The sequence below is a fragment of the Daktulosphaira vitifoliae genome, unplaced genomic scaffold (assembly GCF_025091365.1).
Source record: "Daktulosphaira vitifoliae isolate Bord-2020 unplaced genomic scaffold, ASM2509136v1 Scaffold_4, whole genome shotgun sequence".
Lineage (NCBI taxonomy): Eukaryota > Metazoa > Arthropoda > Insecta > Hemiptera > Phylloxeridae > Daktulosphaira > Daktulosphaira vitifoliae.
In genome coordinates, this window is record NW_026099575.1 from 5,777,789 (window position 1) to 5,798,881 (window position 21,093).

Sequence of the window (21,093 nt, forward strand, 5' to 3'; positions counted from 1 at the left end):
AAGTTATGATTGTAATTTTTCTACATTTTCCTTAAGAATATCAATGTTCCAAGACATTTTTTTATAAATGTAAACAGTAAATAGAAATTATCTGAACGGGTAAATAATTTAATAAATTTGAAAAAAATAGTTTATACAAGTATTAAAAATTAGGTTAATAATCAATATTTGCTATCAATAAAAGTTTAACATTTTTATCATATCAACAGTTAGTAAAAATAATACAATACGGGTGCTCCAACTTATTCTGGCAAGGTACAAAGACTGAATCGAATGCTCTAAACTCTTTCATCCAATTTATATTTTGAGTTATTTTTTTTTTTAAATAACTGCTACATTCAGAAAAATCTGGACCACCTTATAAAGGCCTGTGAGCAAAGTTTTTTGTTAGTATAATACATCGAACTGAGCCGAAGACAAAACTTAATTTCATACAATAATATAGCATGAAGACAAACAAAACTTTTATTTAATTCACACAAGGATTTGAATAAAAATGAAAAACTAAATTCTTCACGAGCTCAACACGCTAATACGATTTTGAATAAACTCTAAAGTATTTTTTAGAATATTTTTTTCCAGCTCAATGATTGTGTAAGCAAGCTGTTGGAACTTTGATGGTTGTTTATTCTGAAACAAATTATTTTACTTAAATAATGAAACTATAAAAATATTTATAGACAAAATTATAATAAAACAAACGATTATATATCTACATCAAAAACTAATGATGAGCATATGTTAGACTTTCGAATATTTTTACTATAATTTTAATATTTTATACAAGAACTGCTATAATAAAAATTTTTTTAGTAAATTATAGTAGTCTTTAAAATTGAGTCAATCAAATAAAGTAAAAAAATCATGATTATATATCAAATATCAACGAATAAACGATTTTTTTTTCTTATGTTGAAAGTTTTTTATAAATTAATTTTATTAAAATTATAATTACTAAAACAATTTCTTAATCATATAGCAATAAATAATTATAATTATATTTTTAAGATGATCAAAATGTTTTTACTATGATATAAAAATATCTACCAACCTTGGATTCGACTTGAGGATATTGTTTCATCAATAAACTCAAGCGAACTTGAAAAAACTGCCAGCATTTGATATCAAAAGCTTTGTCTAAGGATCCTAATCCATCAATCAGCATTAAGTCTAAACATCGCTTTTCTTCAAACTTATTCCATTCTTCCAGAGTTTCTAAAAAGTATAAAAGGAAGTAACCAAATAATTAGACAACAATAGCTGGAAAAATAGGAAACTCGTTTTTCTTCAAAAGATATAAGCTATAAGTAAAACTATTTTACTGTAATTATCAATAATAAATAAATAAAGGTTCAATCATAAAATAGAAATTACAAAATAAAAATTAATTAGTTATAAATATTTTTTTTATAACACGACTTTAAATCTAAATTATTTTTTAAAATAATTAAAGATATTGAACGTAAAAACAATGAAAATATATAGAGGTTTACCAGTTTTCTTTTTAGAAAATTGAAGTGAATGTTTTTTGACTTGTAAAATTAATAACCTAACCGGTAAGTAATAATAATGATATCTTCCATTCAGTAGGCTCAATAGGTACAACAAAACCAAAACATATCGGAAGTGATTAAAAATTGACAATAACCCAACCACTAAGAGTAATGAATGTAGAAAGTTCAACCTAACGCCCATAATGAATATCATAATATATTTTAAGAAATCAGATGATACTACAGAAAATATCTGAATTCGTACAAAATTAAAATTACTTTGGCAATAATCAGAATAATTAGCGCAAAAAAAAAATGTCCGATCAAATTGAGACTTGATCCTAATTATAATTATAATTGAGTAATAATAATTTGTTCAGATGGTAATTACGCAACCACTTGATAACTTGAACGACAAAAAAAGCGGTTCTTACTTTGGTCCATATTAAAAATGCGCACGAATGCCAAAAGTTTGCCGTCGACAGGACAAGAACCGTTTGTCAGGGGAAACTCGGCCAAAGCAGGTAATGATAGGGTCTGCAGCAACTGTAGTCGGAGACCGTACAATGGATCAGACTTAGACACGCCTAAGCGTATTTTCAAGGCGTCGTGCTCGTTGTCAGTGTATACGAATCCATTGTGCACCAGAAAATCCGCGTTTGTTCGCACACCGTAAAAAATACATACTTGTTCGTCAGCTGAATAATCTCGGTCGGCATAGCACACGCACACATTATCTGTCTTTACGAAATCGGTAGACAACTGAAATTAATATAATAGTCATAATCATCGGTACGATTGCATCTATACATTCAAACAACAAATCCCAAATGTAAAAGTTAGATCGTATTGATACAACGATGTCGCAAAAAATCATGTGGATAAAGAGAAATGCTCTATAATGTATAAAATGTTACCTATTGATAAATAATATACCACCAGCTCAGTTACCTTGGGAAAAAAACTTGTTTTAATAATTTGGACGTGGTATTTTGTTTTATAAGATGTTCGCTAAATTTGTCTAATGATTACAGGAGGGAATTTTTTTTTATAATATTTACATTGGACAGTGACGTTCTCAGAGTTTCGTTTTGGGGACATATGCATTAGACATTTATTTACTATCCCGTCAAAAATACATTACCGTACATTTATTTTCATCATAAAGAGGCTGTATCACCAGGCCCCCTCCCGAAGACACCCATGATTTTGTATTAGACCTTTATAACCCCTTATTGAGTAAATTTAATTATTATCTTAATTTTTTTTAAGTGCATTACATAATGTGGTCATGCTGATACATATGTAATTTAAATTTAAATTTAAAAATACTTTAGACTTTTTTTTAAACTTAAAGGGATTGCATTTTCGACTTATAACAAATTAATTTTAAAATAAATGTTTAAAAAATATAAATTCTTCACTTATACCTCGTACTTAAACTTTTTGTCAGAATATTTTTATTTATAAGCAAATAGAGAACATAACCATATCATCAACAATGTCGATTGGCTTGTCGATTTTTACTAATAATTTCAAAATTTTAATAGAGGAACCCAAAAAAATGTTGTTATCTATGCGCAGTTCTAACATTAAAATTTGTATGAATACACTGCATATTGTTTTTAAATACTTAACATTAACAATTCACACGACCAGTAAAAATTATATAACAATTTTAAATTCATTCTTACATTTCCACTATGATGATTGAACATATCCCAAAGTGGTATGAGCGCATTAACAGTCTCTGAAGAATTATCAGAACTTGGGATGGTATTTTGACGAGACATCAATGTTGATACGGCCCACCTGTAGAAATAGTAATTATGGTAACAATGAACAAATCTAAATTGTAACAATTGTGCCAATATAATTAATTAGGTAAGTAGTATCAATTGTTGTCTTTTATAATGTCATAATTAACAACCATGTTTAGATTGAAATTGTAATGATTCGCCGTAGTTATTATTTATTGAATGCTTCCGCGAAAGATTATTAGTAATATGATTTATGTGTTTTAAATTAAAAGTTTACTATCATAAAAAAAATCACATTACCTATGAAAAACACAAAGACAAGTCTGTTGTGTATTGATTTTTTTCAACCAACACTATTATAAAACAGTACGATTATATTGTATAACTGTTAGTTCACCTACCTACTTTAAAATACGAATCGTTGAAAACAATCATTGCCCTACAAATTGCGGAACACGAACTATAGCACAATGCCCATAGTTGACCACAAACCTGCCTGATGTTTTTATTAATTAGAAGAAAGAATAGACATCCCACGAGGACCGGAACACGCCGCCAGTGGAATAGTAAAAAAGAGCGGAAGGGGCTCGAGGATATATCGTGTAGCTGTCGACAAGTCTAAGGAATAGGCTGTTACGGAGACAGATATACAGTGAAAGGTTATTTGCGGTGTCTCGTGTATGGACAAGACGACTAGTCTCGTGCTCAGTGTTTAGATGCGAGTTCGTGCGAAACAATCTCGAAATGATCTAGTGTCAAATGATTTTTTGATCGAACGTTAATTTTTTTTTTAATATGTGACTAATGATATGTGGTTTACAAATCGAAAATCTCCAACAAGACGGATATAAGCTCAAAGTAGGTTTTAATTTCAATAAATATGTTTTAATGAGATAACCATTTTTCTAGATACCTATTGTTTACAGCCTACCCAGATAGCATCAAAAAAGTTAATTTGTAACATTTTTTAGAATATTAAATCATTATGAATGATAATCAAAATTTAGTTAATTTAGTAAAATTAGTAAAATTAGTAAATTAGTAAATAATTGATAAATATGCAAAATTTAAACAAGGTTTTGAGCAGACGGACCCTAAACAGCGTTTTTGAGGGAAAAGATAATGACTTAAAATTACTAATAAGAGATAATGCACGATGTCTAAATATTATTGACAAAAAAGTGTGAGTCCTAGGACTTAGAACCTACTGGATTTGCCTTAAAGACGACTCAACCACTAAATACAAAGAGTATTACTATTAAATGAAAATAAAAATCGAATAAGTGTCATTAAACCTTTTTAGTTTGGTATTTTAGGATTGAAGCATCCGTAGATAATGTGTAAATTCAGTATTTAGTAAAATTTTAAAAAGAATAATGGGTTGTTATTAAGTTTTTAGTGATTGATTTTATACTTTTTCAATGCCTTACAAGGGACATTTAGTATTAATGTAAGTTTATTTATTTTTTAATCGGCTTTTTATTCCAAATGTTTTTTTTAACTAAATATCCCTTTTAATTTTAAAATAAATGAGTAATACTTCTTTTTATTATCTACTCAAACGTTTTGAAAACATAATATTCAGGCTAACATAAAAATAAATGTCTATTAAAATTCACTCTTGGTTTCCAATTGTTAAAAAAAGCCTTCGGGGTTCGTATTTGCTGTCAATTATTTTAAACGAATTTTACACCCACTATGATTAACCTTTCTCTTAATCCACCTACATTTTAGATAATTCTAAAATTATCTACTTACAAAAAATATAACAAATCATAATTTATATAAAAAATGTAAAAATTTGTATTAAATTAACTTAAATGGAAACAAAAGTGTATCACATCAAAATCAGATTCAATATCTGATTTCTGATATCACTCATGTTGGAAGGATAAAATTAAACTAGTGTTACAATACATAAAAAAATATAAAACCCACGATTTTGTATATATAGATACACAATAAGATATACTGTAAAAACAAAAAGTTAAAACAATAATTATTGTTTATTTGACTAATAGATTGTAATGTATTAGTTCAGTTTGGTAGTTATTTGTGACAAATATCACAAAAAATAAATCAATTTTGAAATGTAGATTTTTAGTTACCCAAAATTATAAAGAACGATTAAGTCACGTTTCATATTGAAATTACTCACTTGTGAGAGCTGCACAATTAATTCGTATAACACTATCGCAATGATTCAGTTGAATAATAACATTTTAGTGTTTATAATTATACAAGGATTTAAAAACCGTTCTAAAAAAATATATTACTATGTAACCTTTGATTACTGTCTAAAGAGGCTTTGAGACTGAAATATCCAATTATACGTATAAATTTGCACAGGTTCGATAATCAGTTGTTCTTTAGTGTTAAGAAAATGTAAAATGAATGACTTGTCAAAATTTAAATGAGTCTTTACTATTGTAAAAAAAGGATAGGAACGCCTTCCTATTAGCGTAATACGCGAGTAGAGAAAAAATTAATCAAACGCGTTAAATAACCGTAGATTCAATGGTAAAAAAGATTAATTTTGAACCATAAGTTCTGATGGCATTTCAAACACATAAATTTATTATTTATAGGATAAAGCAAATTATTTTAAAAAAATGATATGTATTGACGTATTTTTTAACTTTCTATACACTTTCATCATGTTAATAGAACTATGTAAATTAGATATTAATTATTCTGTATTTCATGCGGCAAACATATTTTTTTCAAATTGGCAATAATTATAACACTGATAATTATTATTTATTATGCGCCGCCAAAAAATTCAAAAACATAGACAATTTATGCAAATAAAATAATAGTATTTTTAGATTTAAGAAAAGTAGAAGATTTTTAATACTGACATAAAAAAATAAATTTTCATTGGTTTAAAATTAAAAATCAAACCCAATTATAAAATAAAGGATCGTAGTGAATACAATGAACTTAAATTCTTTGTATGGAGTGGAAAACAAATACAATTCTCGCTGTTAGTTTAAAAAATTGTAAACGTAGTGAGGTTCAAAAAACCTATTACGTTACTGATACTTATGGTTAAAAGACTGTAAATCATCTATGTGCACATTTCCTAAATCACATGTTTAGAATAAGATTACATATAATTTGCACACATCCTCACACAAATGAATGCTTTCTAAAACCACAAGGTGTCCATAATTTATGCTACAGTTTTTTAGTATTGTAAAATAGCTAACATTCCAAATATTCTCCAATCACTGGAGCATTAAATAATATTCTTAGTAAGTGTATAATGTAAGCGAACATGTTAAAATATCCATTATTCATGTATTAAACTAAAACAGAGCATGGAAATTTTCAACTTAAAATGTCTTTAATTTAGGAAATTACTATTCCATTTAAGTTTTAAATGGATTTTTATGGCAAGTTCAAACAAATCAAATACTATACTTGACATTACTATAAGTATTTAATGAAATAACTAAAAAAATATCAATTAACTAGAAAAATTTGTAGATTCTTATAAACTAGATGATATTTTTAATTAAATAGCAATAAATTTTTTTAACTCGTTAAATAATTTATAAACCAAAATCAAATATTTTTCTTAATTGATTCATCAACGATTTTTTTTTTATAAATTAAAAATAAAAAAAAAATTTAAATATAAACACTATCACTCAATCTCTTTAAAATATTTTATTTAGATATGAATAGCGTAAAAGGTAGCGAAAAAGTTTGATAGAAATCCTTAAAATCTTGTTCTAAGTAATAACAAGAATTAAACACAATAAATACGACTATTTTTTACTTTCTACGTGTTCTAATTAAAATTACATTTTTTGCCGTTCTTCGACATATTAAACTGTATGAAACTTGAAAATAATTAGTTTAATTAGTATTAATTTCACTTTTAAAAAAAAATTCTTCGTGGAATAATTAATGTTAAATCTCATGGTTGTTCATATGGTTACATTAATCATTATATCTACGTAAGGTCTTTTTAGTTACAAAATGAACATATAATCTGAAGAGGTCAAATTTTCTATTTTGAATGCATTTGTCATGATGACATTATTTTTAAACTTCTTCAATACCGACAGAACGTTAAAAAGAGACACGGCCAATCGCTGAATTTCCCACATGCACCAAGGACAAGATGATCGGATCATGTGACACGATCATTATGAGACCACAGGCAACACGCGAAATACGTTTACTTTTCTATGCATAGGAACCAAACAAAATGAGCAAGTCATGAAAATCGTTATGTTTTAAATAGTATATAATGAGAATGACTGTAGTATATTTTTAACGTTTCCCACGTGAGACTTAATACACCTGCAACAGAGGAAAAGCGGACGTGATAACGCGTGTATCCGTTTATTTGGAAACATTTAGCAACGCGGATATCCAACGCTTAACCAACTACGTCACCCACACTACCGGTTAATAAAGATGAGCGGAATTCTATATAATTCAAATTAATATACGAGGAGCTAAGTGTTTGAGTACTCGTTGCTCACAATTTACTTAAATTTCTCAGGGAAACCCGAGTGAAAGTGAAAAAAATCCAAAAAAAATGAATAAAAACCTAAGCATTTTCACATACTAGGGAATTGTATGTACCTTTAATTAATATATTATTAACTGCGTGCACATGTGTTGTGATTGTTGAGTAACATCGCGTACGTGTGCTGGTAACTGTACCGCAAGTTTTGTTTATTACAAAAAAATAGTTCGCACGAGACCCCACGAGGACAACAAAACATGTTTGTTCACAAGCGCGTATACGCAACACTAATTTCAACAAACAAATGAATGCTTTTCAAAGACAGATTTTTCATTAAATTATATGCAAAAATAAATACACACGGTATTTCCTAAAAATACGTTCAGAATTATAACACCACAATTTCGGTAACGAGAAAGTGTAATATCGTGACAATCATTTACTTGTCAGGAAAATAGAAATATTCAAACATATTTATATTACTTTATTTTTTTAACAAATCGTACTACATTGATCATACACAGGCAGTCACACTTCGTCGTAATTCCATAACTCGATAATATTATTCGTAATCATTGAAAACGAAGTTACTCGAAAAAAGATTTTTTTGAATACACAAAAATAACGTTTAATTGAATTAAAAGTATGACGGTGTTTTTTTTTTTGTTAGATACAAAATATTTCAATTCAGTTTACATGTTTAGTACTATCATATTTTTAGTTACTCTATAATGTCATGTAAATTCATTTGTACATTTTATAAACAATAAACTCGAGAAGGTGAAAGTTAAATAAAAACTAATCATAAAATATTTCACCAAGTGCGTGATTTATTGAACCATAAGAGACAGTATCATGTCAAAATAAATAATACATATATAACAAGAGATGTAATCTTTGACTAATGTACTACCCAAAGCAGTCGACACCGCGTAATGGAGGAACACTCAGATTTCAGACAGAACATATAATTACATATAACACACGAAACACTTGCGCTTATTGTCTCCTTTCTCATAGTCCACAAGTTATAAAACAGTAAACAAAATATGTGCATAATAATAATTTATGCTGTGGCTGATATAGATCACTGATTAGCAATAAAAATGTGCTCGAAGCTACGTCACTCAAGTTTGTGTTAGGCTAGGCAATAATTCCGAAATTAAAAAGAGAGCGAGGTCCAGCACGCCGTGAAGTCTATAATAAAATGACCTATGCCCTTGTTGTTTTCTGGTCCAAAACTTTTAATTCGCAGTGCTCGTTTACAGTTTCTCAACAAAAAAACAATAAATAAAACCTTGGCGTGTGGTACCTAATTGAAAACTGACCACAGAATTGTACACCGCGTTACCTTAGAAAGGCGTTAATTTGGAAAATTGTAGGGTCCTGTATCCAGAGCTAATTATCTAATGATAATAACGTATATAAATATGAACTTAACACACAATTGATCACGTTCCTAAACAAGTCTACCGTTACGCGATTACTTTTTTCGTAACTAACTATTCGCTGCTGATACATCGCGTATCTATAATGTGATCACTTCCCAATATTATCTCATTAAGTAAGTGAAACATTGACATTTCCAGTGTGACTTTCTCTAGATTTGACGGTAAAGTACACAAAACGGAAAAATTGGTACCCGCACTTGACAAGTATGTTTTGTTACGATTTTACTAGGATTTCTTTTCATGTAGAGATGATTAACAAACCTTTTATTGTACTATTCGCAAACCTTAACACTACTTAATGTTACTTGTAGTCTTTTTTAGACTACATTCTCTGGGCGATAAAAAACAAAAACATACACATACACTTTCTTTCCACGTCTATACTCGTGTTAACTGAAAAATCCCAATGATTAGTAACCTATTCGTAAACAATGATCTTGAAAGTATTTTGTTCTCACGAGTATAAAAGTGTCTAAAAAAAGCCAGTATCTCAAATAAGAGTTAAACCGATGTGTACTAAATTAATATGATGTACAAGAGGTCCACATAATTACAATCATTACGCTGCGATTGTTAAAAAAATAACGAATACGATTTCAAAATACATTATTAAAATCTGCTGAAGCATTTACCGAGTGCTTTTAATAATTTAAATTTTAATTTAACAATGAGCGAATGTAGTTTTCAATCATTAAAAATCTTGTATACGAATTTCACGAATAGTTGTACTCTAAAATAGCATAGGAAGGTGTTGAAATTACAGTATAAAGAAAATGTGTTGTTTAGGATCATGTGGTGCAACAAATAGAATTAATATGTTTTTTCTTGGTTAAAATAAGTAAAGTACTTTAGAACTAATAAGACGAGAAACGTTGGAAAATAGTAGTCATTGAACCGGTTTTACCTTTTCTCAAATAGTACGATTGTGCATTGATTTACTAACATTTAGTTGTAAAACGTTTTTATCCTAATTTAGAAGTTATAGTTTAAACTTGATACTGATATGTTTATATCTTAATTGAAGTTTTCAAATATCTTAAGAAAAAGTTTCATGTTTGGTCTGTCCATTAAAGTGATTAAGTTATATTCTTGATTTATTTTATTGTTAGTACAAACTTACAATACGATATACGTACTCTGGAGTTAGTAAAGACAACTGTACCCATTAATTAAAAATCTTACATAATGTTTGTAGACTACGTATTTGTTGTATCATTTAGTATAAAAAAAATAGTGTCAATAGCTCTAACAAGTTTTCTTTAAAAATGGGTTAAAATAGGAATATTTGAACAGAAGATGCGTTAAACGGTCGATGAAAGTAGTTTTTAAGTACACCGAGATTAATATTAATCCATTTAAGGATCCGGTTCTCTTATTTTATTGACGTGGCTCTGTAATAATAATCTAATAAAAATGATGGAATTCATATGCTTTCTCTCTTACTCGGGAGTATTTGTCACTACAAGTTTTGTTTATAAAAACTAGAACAAATTACTATTGAACATTTTTTTATTTCTATTCGTATTAAATTTTAGATATTTATTTTTTTGTTCGACCCAAGTAATTGGGATTAAGGCGAGGAAAATGAATAAGATTAAATTTTAGATATTTAAACTTGTATCTGAACTTCAGTATAAAGAAATCGAAAATTTTAAAATCCGTATAATTATAATTAATTTTTAGTATCATTTATTTTTTAGTAAAATCTGTAAAATAAAAAAAGTTTAATGCCTCAGTAGTTAAATTTTTATAGTACGTATATTAACACAAGTGATAATTCATTAATGTAAATAAATTAGGTTGAAAATAAGGCAGCACGATTGTCTAATTTAAATCAAATTATCCAGTCTATTGCTAGACTACAGTAATTTTAGTCGTGTAAAATTATACACGACTCTTAGTTCATTAATAATGCAGTGGCTTATAAAAGTAAAAACATAATCTATCGCAATGCTCTGAAACTAGAATGAAATCTCCTGCGAGAAATGCGTGTGATTGAACACGTGAGTTATTTGTTATTCCTATAAATCAAATAAAAATGAAATTCCATACTAGTATATTCATAAACAACACTAAGTAGGAAAAACAATAATATTGTTAAATATTGACTAGACGGGAGCATTTTTTTAGAGACACCAATAGATTTTTATATAGAACATTTTCAGTCAATGAACAACAAAATAATATGAATTAATTAATTTTTGTTTTATCAACATATTCCAATTGTAACACCTGGTGTTTTATTTAATTTTATTTGATATCAGTAACAGGATCTGAAATAAAAAAAGGTTTCAATTTATTTCTCGAAAAATGTATTACTTTCTACAGAATGCTATTTTTTGTTCGGATTAATATTCTTTGATGTGTGTATTGTTTTAATTAATAAGCCAACATCAAAATGAACTTTATAATACTACTCTATCATTCATGACAACAAATAATAAAAATAACGAGAGCCAAAAAAAAAAATTTATATTAGCATAATGTCAATTGTTTTACGATAGTCGTTGGCAAAGTACTGTGGACCAAACCCAACGCAAAGGGAAACAAAACAATTGAGCATTTTAATAGCTGGTAAATCGACCATTTCCTTGAGAGTGTTAAGTACATTTTAAATGTAATAGTCTAATACTCTTAATAGTCCAGACATTAGACTTTCACTTTCGGCTCTATCTTAATATTCCATTGTATTTTAATTTGTAATTGAATTATTCTATCACGTATGATCTTGTTTTTTCCATCTGTTATATATTTGAACCGGTAACAATTATAATTTAAACGATCGTTATATAAATATCAAAACGTATCACGTGTTTTAATTTGACCGCGACAACTTGGCGTACACATAAAAATTTAACAAATCGTTTTAAGCGCTCAACATGAAATACTATTTACGTAAATTAAAAAACATTCTGTAATATAACAAAAAAAAACATTTCGTAATTGTTTAGTAGAGTTAAACTTTCAACGACTATTCACTACTACTATAAAATATTATCATCATTTAAGTACACAGCAATTCATATCTTCGAAAACGAGAGTAATTAATACGGATATTCCTTAGATGAGTTGAAAAAAATAAGTTTAAATGACAGTTTAACTATTTCTATTTACAATAGTGAAATCTTTAAATGACTGCAGGTAAACAGTTTTATTGACAAATGAGAACAACAAAAGCAACACGTAATAAAGGATAATAATAATCACAACTATTGATCTTCCATTATACATTTTTTAAATGTAAGAGTAGATGTCACTTGCGCTTTGAAATCTGACTAAATTTACCGTGAAAACTGTATAGTTGTCACTTGAAAATCTTAACGATAAAACGTTTTGAACCAGGTGTTTTAGATTATCATCACTTTTATGGAGGTGTATAAGTTTCACTTCTAAACGATAAAATAAATTCAATAAAAACTCAGGTGCTAACTTCTTACGGGAAATTGAAAAAATTAAGTGTTTTCGGTGAATAATTTGTATAGGTCACTACAAGTCAATCACATTTTATAAGAAACCGCAATATTCTATAATCGTAACGTGATAATATTTTTACATTACGTCGCAGACACCATTCGGTTCAATGGCATCATCAATGACCATAAACTTTAAAATAATATGTCTCGCTCAGTAAACACACTTTGATGATATAGTTGAGTAGCTAGATAAATTTCATTTTGTTTTCATGCGGTTTTCATTTGGATCGCGCACACGACTTGCACAGAGAAAGTATGCTCAAGTTCGCGCGTAGTCATCACTCGGAGCTGACCATCAATCATTTTTGTTAGCTATTACTTGACACGCGCTGAAGCGTACCTTATATCGTATTGTACTATGACTAAAGATCATAATGTAATCACGTCGCATTACTCAAATCAGTATTACTTTATAATAATTAAAATGAAATTTATTTCAAGCAAATATGTAGTCACGAAAATGAATTTCAAATTTAAACCCTATAAAGAAGAAACAGTGATAATGAGATTATTGTTCTTTTTTTTTTAGTAAAATGAAAATTCTTTTATGGACACTGCTGGGTTATATTGTGGTAGTTCAACTGATCTCCACTACAAAATGTGATGAAAGAGAACATGTTTTTAAACAGCGCGATTCCTCACAGAGCAACGATGAAACAGAAATTAGCGTGAGTATTTATTAAAATGTAGTAAAAGTATCAGCTAATTTCATAACTTTTTATTGTTTAGGATCTAACACAGATTGATTCAGAAGCCAACGTTGGCGAAGAAGATGATATGGAAGAAACCGGCATCGATGAAGCTTCTTCTGATATTGTAGAAAGTCATGTGCCATTTCCAGGCAATCAAGAACGAACTAGCGAAGATGGTGATGCTGAACTCCATGTTCCAATAAGAAAAACCCGCCGTAGGCGTCGACGTCGACGTAAGCGACCTAGGACATCAACACACATGTATGAAGAACAACAAGATGCTACTGTAGAAACGATAGCAACGCCACAACACAAAGAAACGTCCGAAGAAGATTATGCGGATGGTGTATACGTTAGAAAACGACCAATGAAGAGACGAAGGCGGCCGATTAATAGGAGACCAGTGTACGATGAGTTAGATGGAGAGAACATTTTACCGCGCAGAAAAGTCCCAATAAGAAGACCAATTAATACTACGAATGATGATGGAGAGATCGTAAACACTAATTGGGACCCTGTAACAACAACAGAAGAAACAAAATGGAAACCTTTGAAGTCCACTACAATAGAAAACCCGTCGTCTACAACACTTAAATTTACAATAACAACAACACCTAGAATTACAACTTTTTCACCAACAGTACAACAAAACTATGTGGAAGAAACAAGTAAAGAAACAACTATAAAAGATTCAAAGAAACCAAATTCAACCCGTGCAGATATGGTAGTGGTACATAAAAGACCGGTCAGCGGTAATTTACCACTTACTTCAGCAGTGTTAAGGCGACGCCTAAGACCACAAAATAACGCTTCCGAAGAAGTTACTACGGCTTTTACAACGCCGTTCACTACAACAACAACTCCAAAACCAAGTGTTTTAATAATTAAAGAAGATGTTCCTCTGTCTTTACTTCCTCCAGGTTTTAAAAAATTATCAAATGAACAAAAGACTATCAAAGAAACTACACCTTCTTCAGATGAATACCAATTCGATGACGAAGCGTTGTCAAAAATGATAAGTGAACAGCCTAAATACCAAGTTGAAGAATTAACGTTTAAATCAGATAGCATCCCAAAAGTCAAGGACGAAATCCTTACTTTGCTAAAAACTAAGACCGGGTCCTTGTTATTATCTAACATACTAAATTTAAGAAACATGTCATTAGAACAACTATTACAGCACAGAGAGCGAGGATCTAGTCAAAGACATCAAGAACTATTGGAAGTTAATGAGACGACAACCTCAGGAGACGAACCATCTTCATATAACCCAAAGTTATTAGAAAATACAAAAAACTTTACTGATTATTTAATTGAAACGAAACGTTTGGCACAAAAAGATCGAAATATCATAGGATTAAGCAATACTCAAATTTTTGTCGATAAATCAATTTCATCACAACAAACTAAAACAACTGATCGTTACGTGACCATATCTAAAGAAGAGCGAGGAAAAGACAAAATTTTAAACGAAGAAGTGATGGAATTAGATAAACTGATGGATAGTAATCAGTCAGAAATTATATTTCAACACAATAACGAAGATAAGAGAAATTTCGAACAACACATGAAGATAGATTTGCCAACAACTACGACGTTTATATCCTCATCTAATGGAGTTACTTTGAAAAGTCCTAGGTCTCGAACTATAATGGAAACTGTGGATAGAGAACCACGTATATTTGAAAGTCTGCCAGTTTTTTCGACGAGATCACCATTCATAACGCCTACAATACCTTCACAAGTATTATTTATACAAGATACCAATCATATTGATAAATATAAAATTGACGATGACAAGGAAATTAATGAAGAAGATTTAGTATATAAGCGTTTTGAAATGAGAAAATTGCCTGTAGCTGTTAAGTCTGCTATAATAGCCAGTGCTGCAATACTGGCCATAGCAGTTTTAGGATTTTTCGTATTGCTAGTTTCATGTCGTATGAGACAAAAAAAGAGAGTAATGAGAAAGAACTCGGTATACTGTAAACATAATATTCATCCAGATCCAGAACTTCGGTCTAGTGCCCGTAGCACTAGTCCTGTGATGGACAAAAATTATCACAATCAATATTACGATGGATATGGTAGTCGCATTGATGATCGTGTAGCAGCAAACCGTCAATATTACCTATGGAGAACATTAAGGAGAACTTTTCGTTATGACTGACCATATTATTGTTTAAGTTTTATTCACACATTGTAGATACTAAATACATTTCTTTTAAATTATAAATTATTAAATAGGCTTGCACAATACAAATTATTCATGAACATTTCTGTGCAATTGAATTACTACGTATAAATAAATAGTTAAATCTATTTTAATTTATTCTCAATTAATAAAATATTATAGCATATATGTTGAATCAAATTTTTTTTCATGAAATATTATTTAAGATTATAATAAATAATAATAATAATATTATAGTAAGAAACATTTTTAAATAATTATACCCATAAATACAAAAATATATTATAAAATAATAATATTAAAATATTATTATTATTATTTATAGGTTAGTAACTATTAAGTTATCAAATAATCTTAATAATAATAATAATATATATATATATATAGAATAAAATGATAGGGTATACGGTAAAAACAATAGTCCAATTTTACAAATTAACAAAATAAAAACATTTAATACTACTAATAGGCTATCAAATCAAACTATAAAATCAATATTGAAAAAAATGGATTATAATTGTATCTGCTCTACAGAAGTGTTTGGAAAGTTCACTAAAAAATTAAGCTCATTCATATGCACACCCAATGTATGATAAAGGAACTCATTCACACTCAAATTCATTTTATTGTCAAATGAACAGGTTCAATTGACAGGTAATTGATTTTATCCGATTTAATTTTATAGATGTAAATCTAGAATCAAGAATCGGTACTCACAGTTGCCGATTTTGTAACAAAAATGGCTTAACAAATATACAAAAATCCTATACAAAAATAAAACTTTTTGTTTACGCATCACAATATGCAGATCTAATCCGAGCCAAAAATAAATGAAAGCAAACAATAGAAAATTTAGATGCAAAAATGTCACTGCCAAATAAAATGAGATATGATGGGTAAAATCAAATAGTAATATTGGATATGCATTGTGTATCCAATATTACAATTGCATTTTTTGCTAATTTGAGTTTCTATTTGAAGTTTATATGTCTTTCTTATAAGAAAAATAAGTCTGAGTACATTGAGCATTTCTTAAACTTCCATTCCATCAAACTTAATTTGAATAAAAATTGACTTATTGTTGCTTGTATTAAAATGGTTACATCAAATGAAATACCTTTGAATTTATTGCAAAGTTTTAGGAAAATTCTGGATACTATCTCAGATGTATTTTTAATGAAGAATATGAGTATTTCATAATACTTTTATTTATTTTATATTATATTGTATTTTAATATTAATTTCAAAATTTCATTTTACTTAAAAAAAAAAATTTCTATTATAAAAAGTATTTTAACTTCAAAACTATACATCTGTTATCTATTTATTTGATTTATAAATAGAGTATTTGGTGAAAATAAATGAAATACTAATTTATTATTTTATAAGTATCATTGAATTTTAATAATAATAAGTATTCTACTGAAATAGAACTGATAATAAGCACTAAAAATGCTGAAGTACATATACTTTATTTTATTTGTTTACTAGAGTTTACCATTAATTATCAAAACTTTAAAAGTCATATAACACACTTAAGTAACAATATAGTGTTTACATGTCTAAAGATATGAGAAACCCTGTGGTATTATTAAAAACTGATGGTTTTCATGGGATAGCTGATTTTCTCTGGGAATTAATGTTTAATTCATGTCTTGTGATTCAATGCAGTTGTAAATAAAAACATTATGTATTTCTGAAGTATTAGCTGGTCATACAGTAGAAAATCTCAAGTTCATAGTAGTGACAGTTAATATAAATGATATATACTTTCTAGAAAAAGATTTTATATAATGTATTTGATGTCAATAATAAATACAAATTAAATAAAACCAAATATATTCATTATGTAAATATTTTTGTTTTAGAAAGATCTATAAACCAATACTCCCCATTATTAAACCCAACCCTACCTTAGAATTAATTATTCCCATTCTAGTTATTAAATACATAAATAGTGTATCTATTATTTACACTTCATATTTTCCAGATAATTATATTCATTTCTTTCATCAGAATTAAAAGTAGAGTGTGCACATTTTTTACTTGAACTCATTGTCAATTAAAAAGAATAGTTATAAATATACAAAGAGACTGCGCTATAATTTCAATCACTCATAAGATATTGAGTAATTTAGAACAAGTTTCAGCCAGTAAACAATACACTTAATGCATTGCATGTTGTTCTACTTGTCTTCATATATTTAGCAGGGTTATTATATTTTAAACATGTTTATAACTTAAATTAATTCAAAATTTATATAAGTCTTAAAGGACATTTTAAACTGTTTACTTATGTTTTAACCTAGTTTTTTTTAAAAACATGTTTTTTAATAACCCTGAGTTTTAGAAGTATTAGTGATTATATCAACATCTGACTATACAAAATAACAGCTTTTAGCCCATACAATATTATCATCATTTAATGGATATATTTAATTACTTTTTTGTTTTATATAATTTCATTTTGCCATTTTGAGTTTGTAGAAACTATAATATAATTGTTAATTGTGTTAACAGCCAGAAGAATATTCAAATTTATGAAAAATGTGAATTTCATTCATGTTTACATTTTATTTGAAAAAAACCATTGAAATTCGTGTGATGTTCATTAAAAAAAATATGAATGTGACCACATGAATATGTGTTCAAAAACACAATTTTTTCAAATACTACTCTACAACATCATTACAAATGAATAATAATAATATACAATTATCATTAACTATTATTAGAAAATACATGTAATCTTTTATTTTTGTTTATTTACCTGTAGTATTCATAAGTAAATGACTCTTTCAAAATTATACTAGCTGGATCATTGGATAACTACAAAAAAAAAATATGTTATTTAATTTTAATTAAAATGTACTCAAATAAGATTTTTAATTATTTAGTAAAAGTAAAGGTATTTTAGTATACAAAGAATTTTAATTGCAAATAACTATACTATAATATAACTTTTTTTTATTCATAATTAAATATTTATGCATATATTTAATTCATAATTTTATATACATTATTTAAAAAATTTGAAAATTATAGAAACATTTTTATTTTACCTGAAAAAGTTTTTTGAAATATGCATATTGGCGTGCTATATTTCTATTAAGCTTCAATGCAGATTCTATAAGGAAAAAATTTAATTAAATAAATTAGTAGACAATTTAATGAAATCTCGAATTTGATAAGAATTTAATTTATTGTTTAAAAATAGTTTATTTAAATCTGAAATAAATAAAAATATTTTTGTTATAAGAGTAGTTACTAAATAAAAGTTTTATTGGTGTTTTGAAATTATTACTTTAAAAGTATATATCATGCAGTAGTGTAAACATTTTTATAAAATGAATAAAAAATTTTATACTAACTTTCATTTAAAATAATTTTTATGAAAATTCTACAAAAAAAATATTTTAATGCAACATGATTTAATAAATAACATAATACCAAAAGTTGGTGATCCCTTTAATGCTTCAAGATCAGGTACATCAAAATAAACAGGAGTTGAATATGATTCTGGTAAAGTACTTAAATAAGGATACCAAAAACTTTTTTTATCATTACGTAATAATTCTACTAATATAAATATCGCTAAAGCAACATTGGGCATATTGCGTAACATCATATCTTGAGCATGCAATTTTCCTAATAATATAGAATGGTTTATTAGTCATAATTAATTTTAGTAAAAATAAAAAAGTAACTAAATACTTAAACTAACTTAATGGGGAAGAAGTTATATTTTCTTCAGTAATCATTAATGACTTAGGTACTATCACTATGCTATCTCCAGTTTTAAGACCTTGTTTAGCTTTCATTCCATAAACACCCTCATTAAGCAGTTGGACTTCGACACCATTTAATACAGCACCATATTTTGTTGCCCATTTAGTTAACTTTTCAATTGATGAGTCATTCCTCTCAGATAAAGGCTTTAATTTTAAGTTCACTTCTAATTGATTAATTTTAGATAGTAAATCTACAATTACTAAGTGAAGTGCCCATTGTTCTTTGAATGATGGAGAATTTGACATCATGCTAGTAGCTATTAAAGAAATAATTAATAAAAATTAATATTAATTATAATGTTTGTATTAAAAAGGTATACCTAAATAATTTGGTTAAAAGGGCTGTGAATTATATGTGTTTATATATTTTGTATAAACTACTTTGAAGCATATGAAATTTGTCGTACAATTATATAGTAATGCAGAAATATTTTTAATTTTAAGAGTAATTAACCCCTCTAATTGCTCAACCAAAACTGTAACATCAGAAAATACATATTACTAATTAAGTTTTTACGTCAATAAATAAAAACTTATACTGGCTGATAGTGTGCGTATTAACTTAATAAAATTTACAAATACATATAATTTATATCCCTGTTGATTAATATTTTAACATCAAATCATAAAATAATGAATAATACAGAAATATTTTTGAGATATTTTACCCCAAAAAATAATGTTATAGAGAATGAATACTTGACAATATACTTTTGCTTAAGAGTTACAATTTAATTATTTTTAACAATATGTAATTAATTTTATCATAATTCATATATGCATATGGACAGAAAACTCACATAGCCCAGTGCAATGAAACAAACCCCAGTACCAAAACCAAAGCACAACATATTACTAACTGAGCTAGGTAAGCTATTTATAATTTTCAATAATAATTTTTGTTCCCAATAAGTAGTACAATAGGTATCTATTATATTTATAACTAATAAATAAGGCACAGATGTTTATGTCATTACATATTTTTTTTAGCAAAATCACACCAATAAGAAAAAAATTGTTATGAAATCTAAAAAAAATAAACATCAAAATATTTTATTTAATTAAAAATATTTAAATAAAAATAATATTAAAAATATTATTGCTCTATTAATAGAGCAATAGTGTAATTATTAGAGAAATTTGAGTAAAAAAAATTATCTCAAGGTCGTTTTTGTGTATATGAACACTTGATTTGTTTGAAACCACCACACATGATATAACTTATGGTTGACTTAGAACTTTCTAAATTCATATCCTTTAAATTTAAACAAATGCATTCATAATCTTTCTCAGAAATTTCTCCCTGTACCCCATAAATAAGTCATTGAGTAACAAACCATCTAATAATTCATCTATCAGTTTCAAAATAGCTTCCTTGTCATCATTCAACATCAAATGTTTAACTTCACTATCTTTCTTGTATTTCTTTTTATTCATTTTTAGATTCAACTGTTTTATTTTCTATTAATTTGTTTAAAATTTAGTTATCATTAAAAATCTAATTTAAAATTGATATATGTAAATACCATACAAATAACTAATTAATAAATTAACTATTAGTTAAATTTCAAATGTCAGATAGATATTATACTTCTAATAATTAAAATATGTATTAAAGATTCATTTTTGTTAATGTTTTTAATTCCGGTAAAAATATGATAACATGTAATCTTTATAATTTATAAAGTATTATTATAAGATAAGAAACCATATCAAATAACAGAAAATATTCGCGTTATTTTTAGATTAA

General features: G+C 27.3%; 2 protein-coding genes across 5 annotated transcripts; one reads left to right on the top strand and one right to left on the bottom strand.

Annotated features, from left to right (window-relative positions):
• Window positions 1–87: 87 nt before the first annotated feature.
• Window positions 88–20,977, bottom strand: LOC126905234 (actin-histidine N-methyltransferase-like). 4 transcript variants are annotated; one of them, XR_007703901.1, is made up of 10 exons: window positions 20,681–20,976; window positions 19,277–19,600; window positions 19,003–19,200; window positions 18,615–18,679; window positions 18,323–18,381; window positions 3,188–3,305; window positions 1,928–2,255; window positions 1,052–1,215; window positions 436–630; window positions 88–368 (listed from the first exon to the last, which is right to left on the bottom strand). XR_007703901.1 is itself a non-coding variant. In XM_050684758.1 (10 exons), the coding sequence occupies exons 3-10, from the start codon at window positions 19,590–19,592 to the stop codon at window positions 514–516; spliced, it is 1,365 nt and encodes a 454-aa protein (XP_050540715.1). In that variant the 5' UTR covers window positions 19,593–19,600; window positions 19,664–19,819; window positions 20,681–20,977; the 3' UTR covers window positions 88–513. The 4 variants fall into 4 exon arrangements, 3 of the variants coding, with proteins under 3 accessions (XP_050540715.1, XP_050540714.1, XP_050540716.1); XM_050684758.1 differs by adding an exon at window positions 19,664–19,819 and having other exon boundaries at window positions 88–630; window positions 20,681–20,977; XM_050684757.1 differs by having other exon boundaries at window positions 88–630.
• On the top strand, window positions 3,890–15,720 carry LOC126905230 (uncharacterized). Its single transcript, XM_050684752.1, has 3 exons — window positions 3,890–4,111; window positions 13,196–13,334; window positions 13,396–15,720. Exons 2-3 carry the CDS (start codon window positions 13,200–13,202, stop codon window positions 15,526–15,528), a joined length of 2,268 nt encoding a protein of 755 aa, XP_050540709.1. The 5' UTR covers window positions 3,890–4,111; window positions 13,196–13,199; the 3' UTR covers window positions 15,529–15,720.
• Window positions 20,978–21,093: the final 116 nt, after the last annotated feature.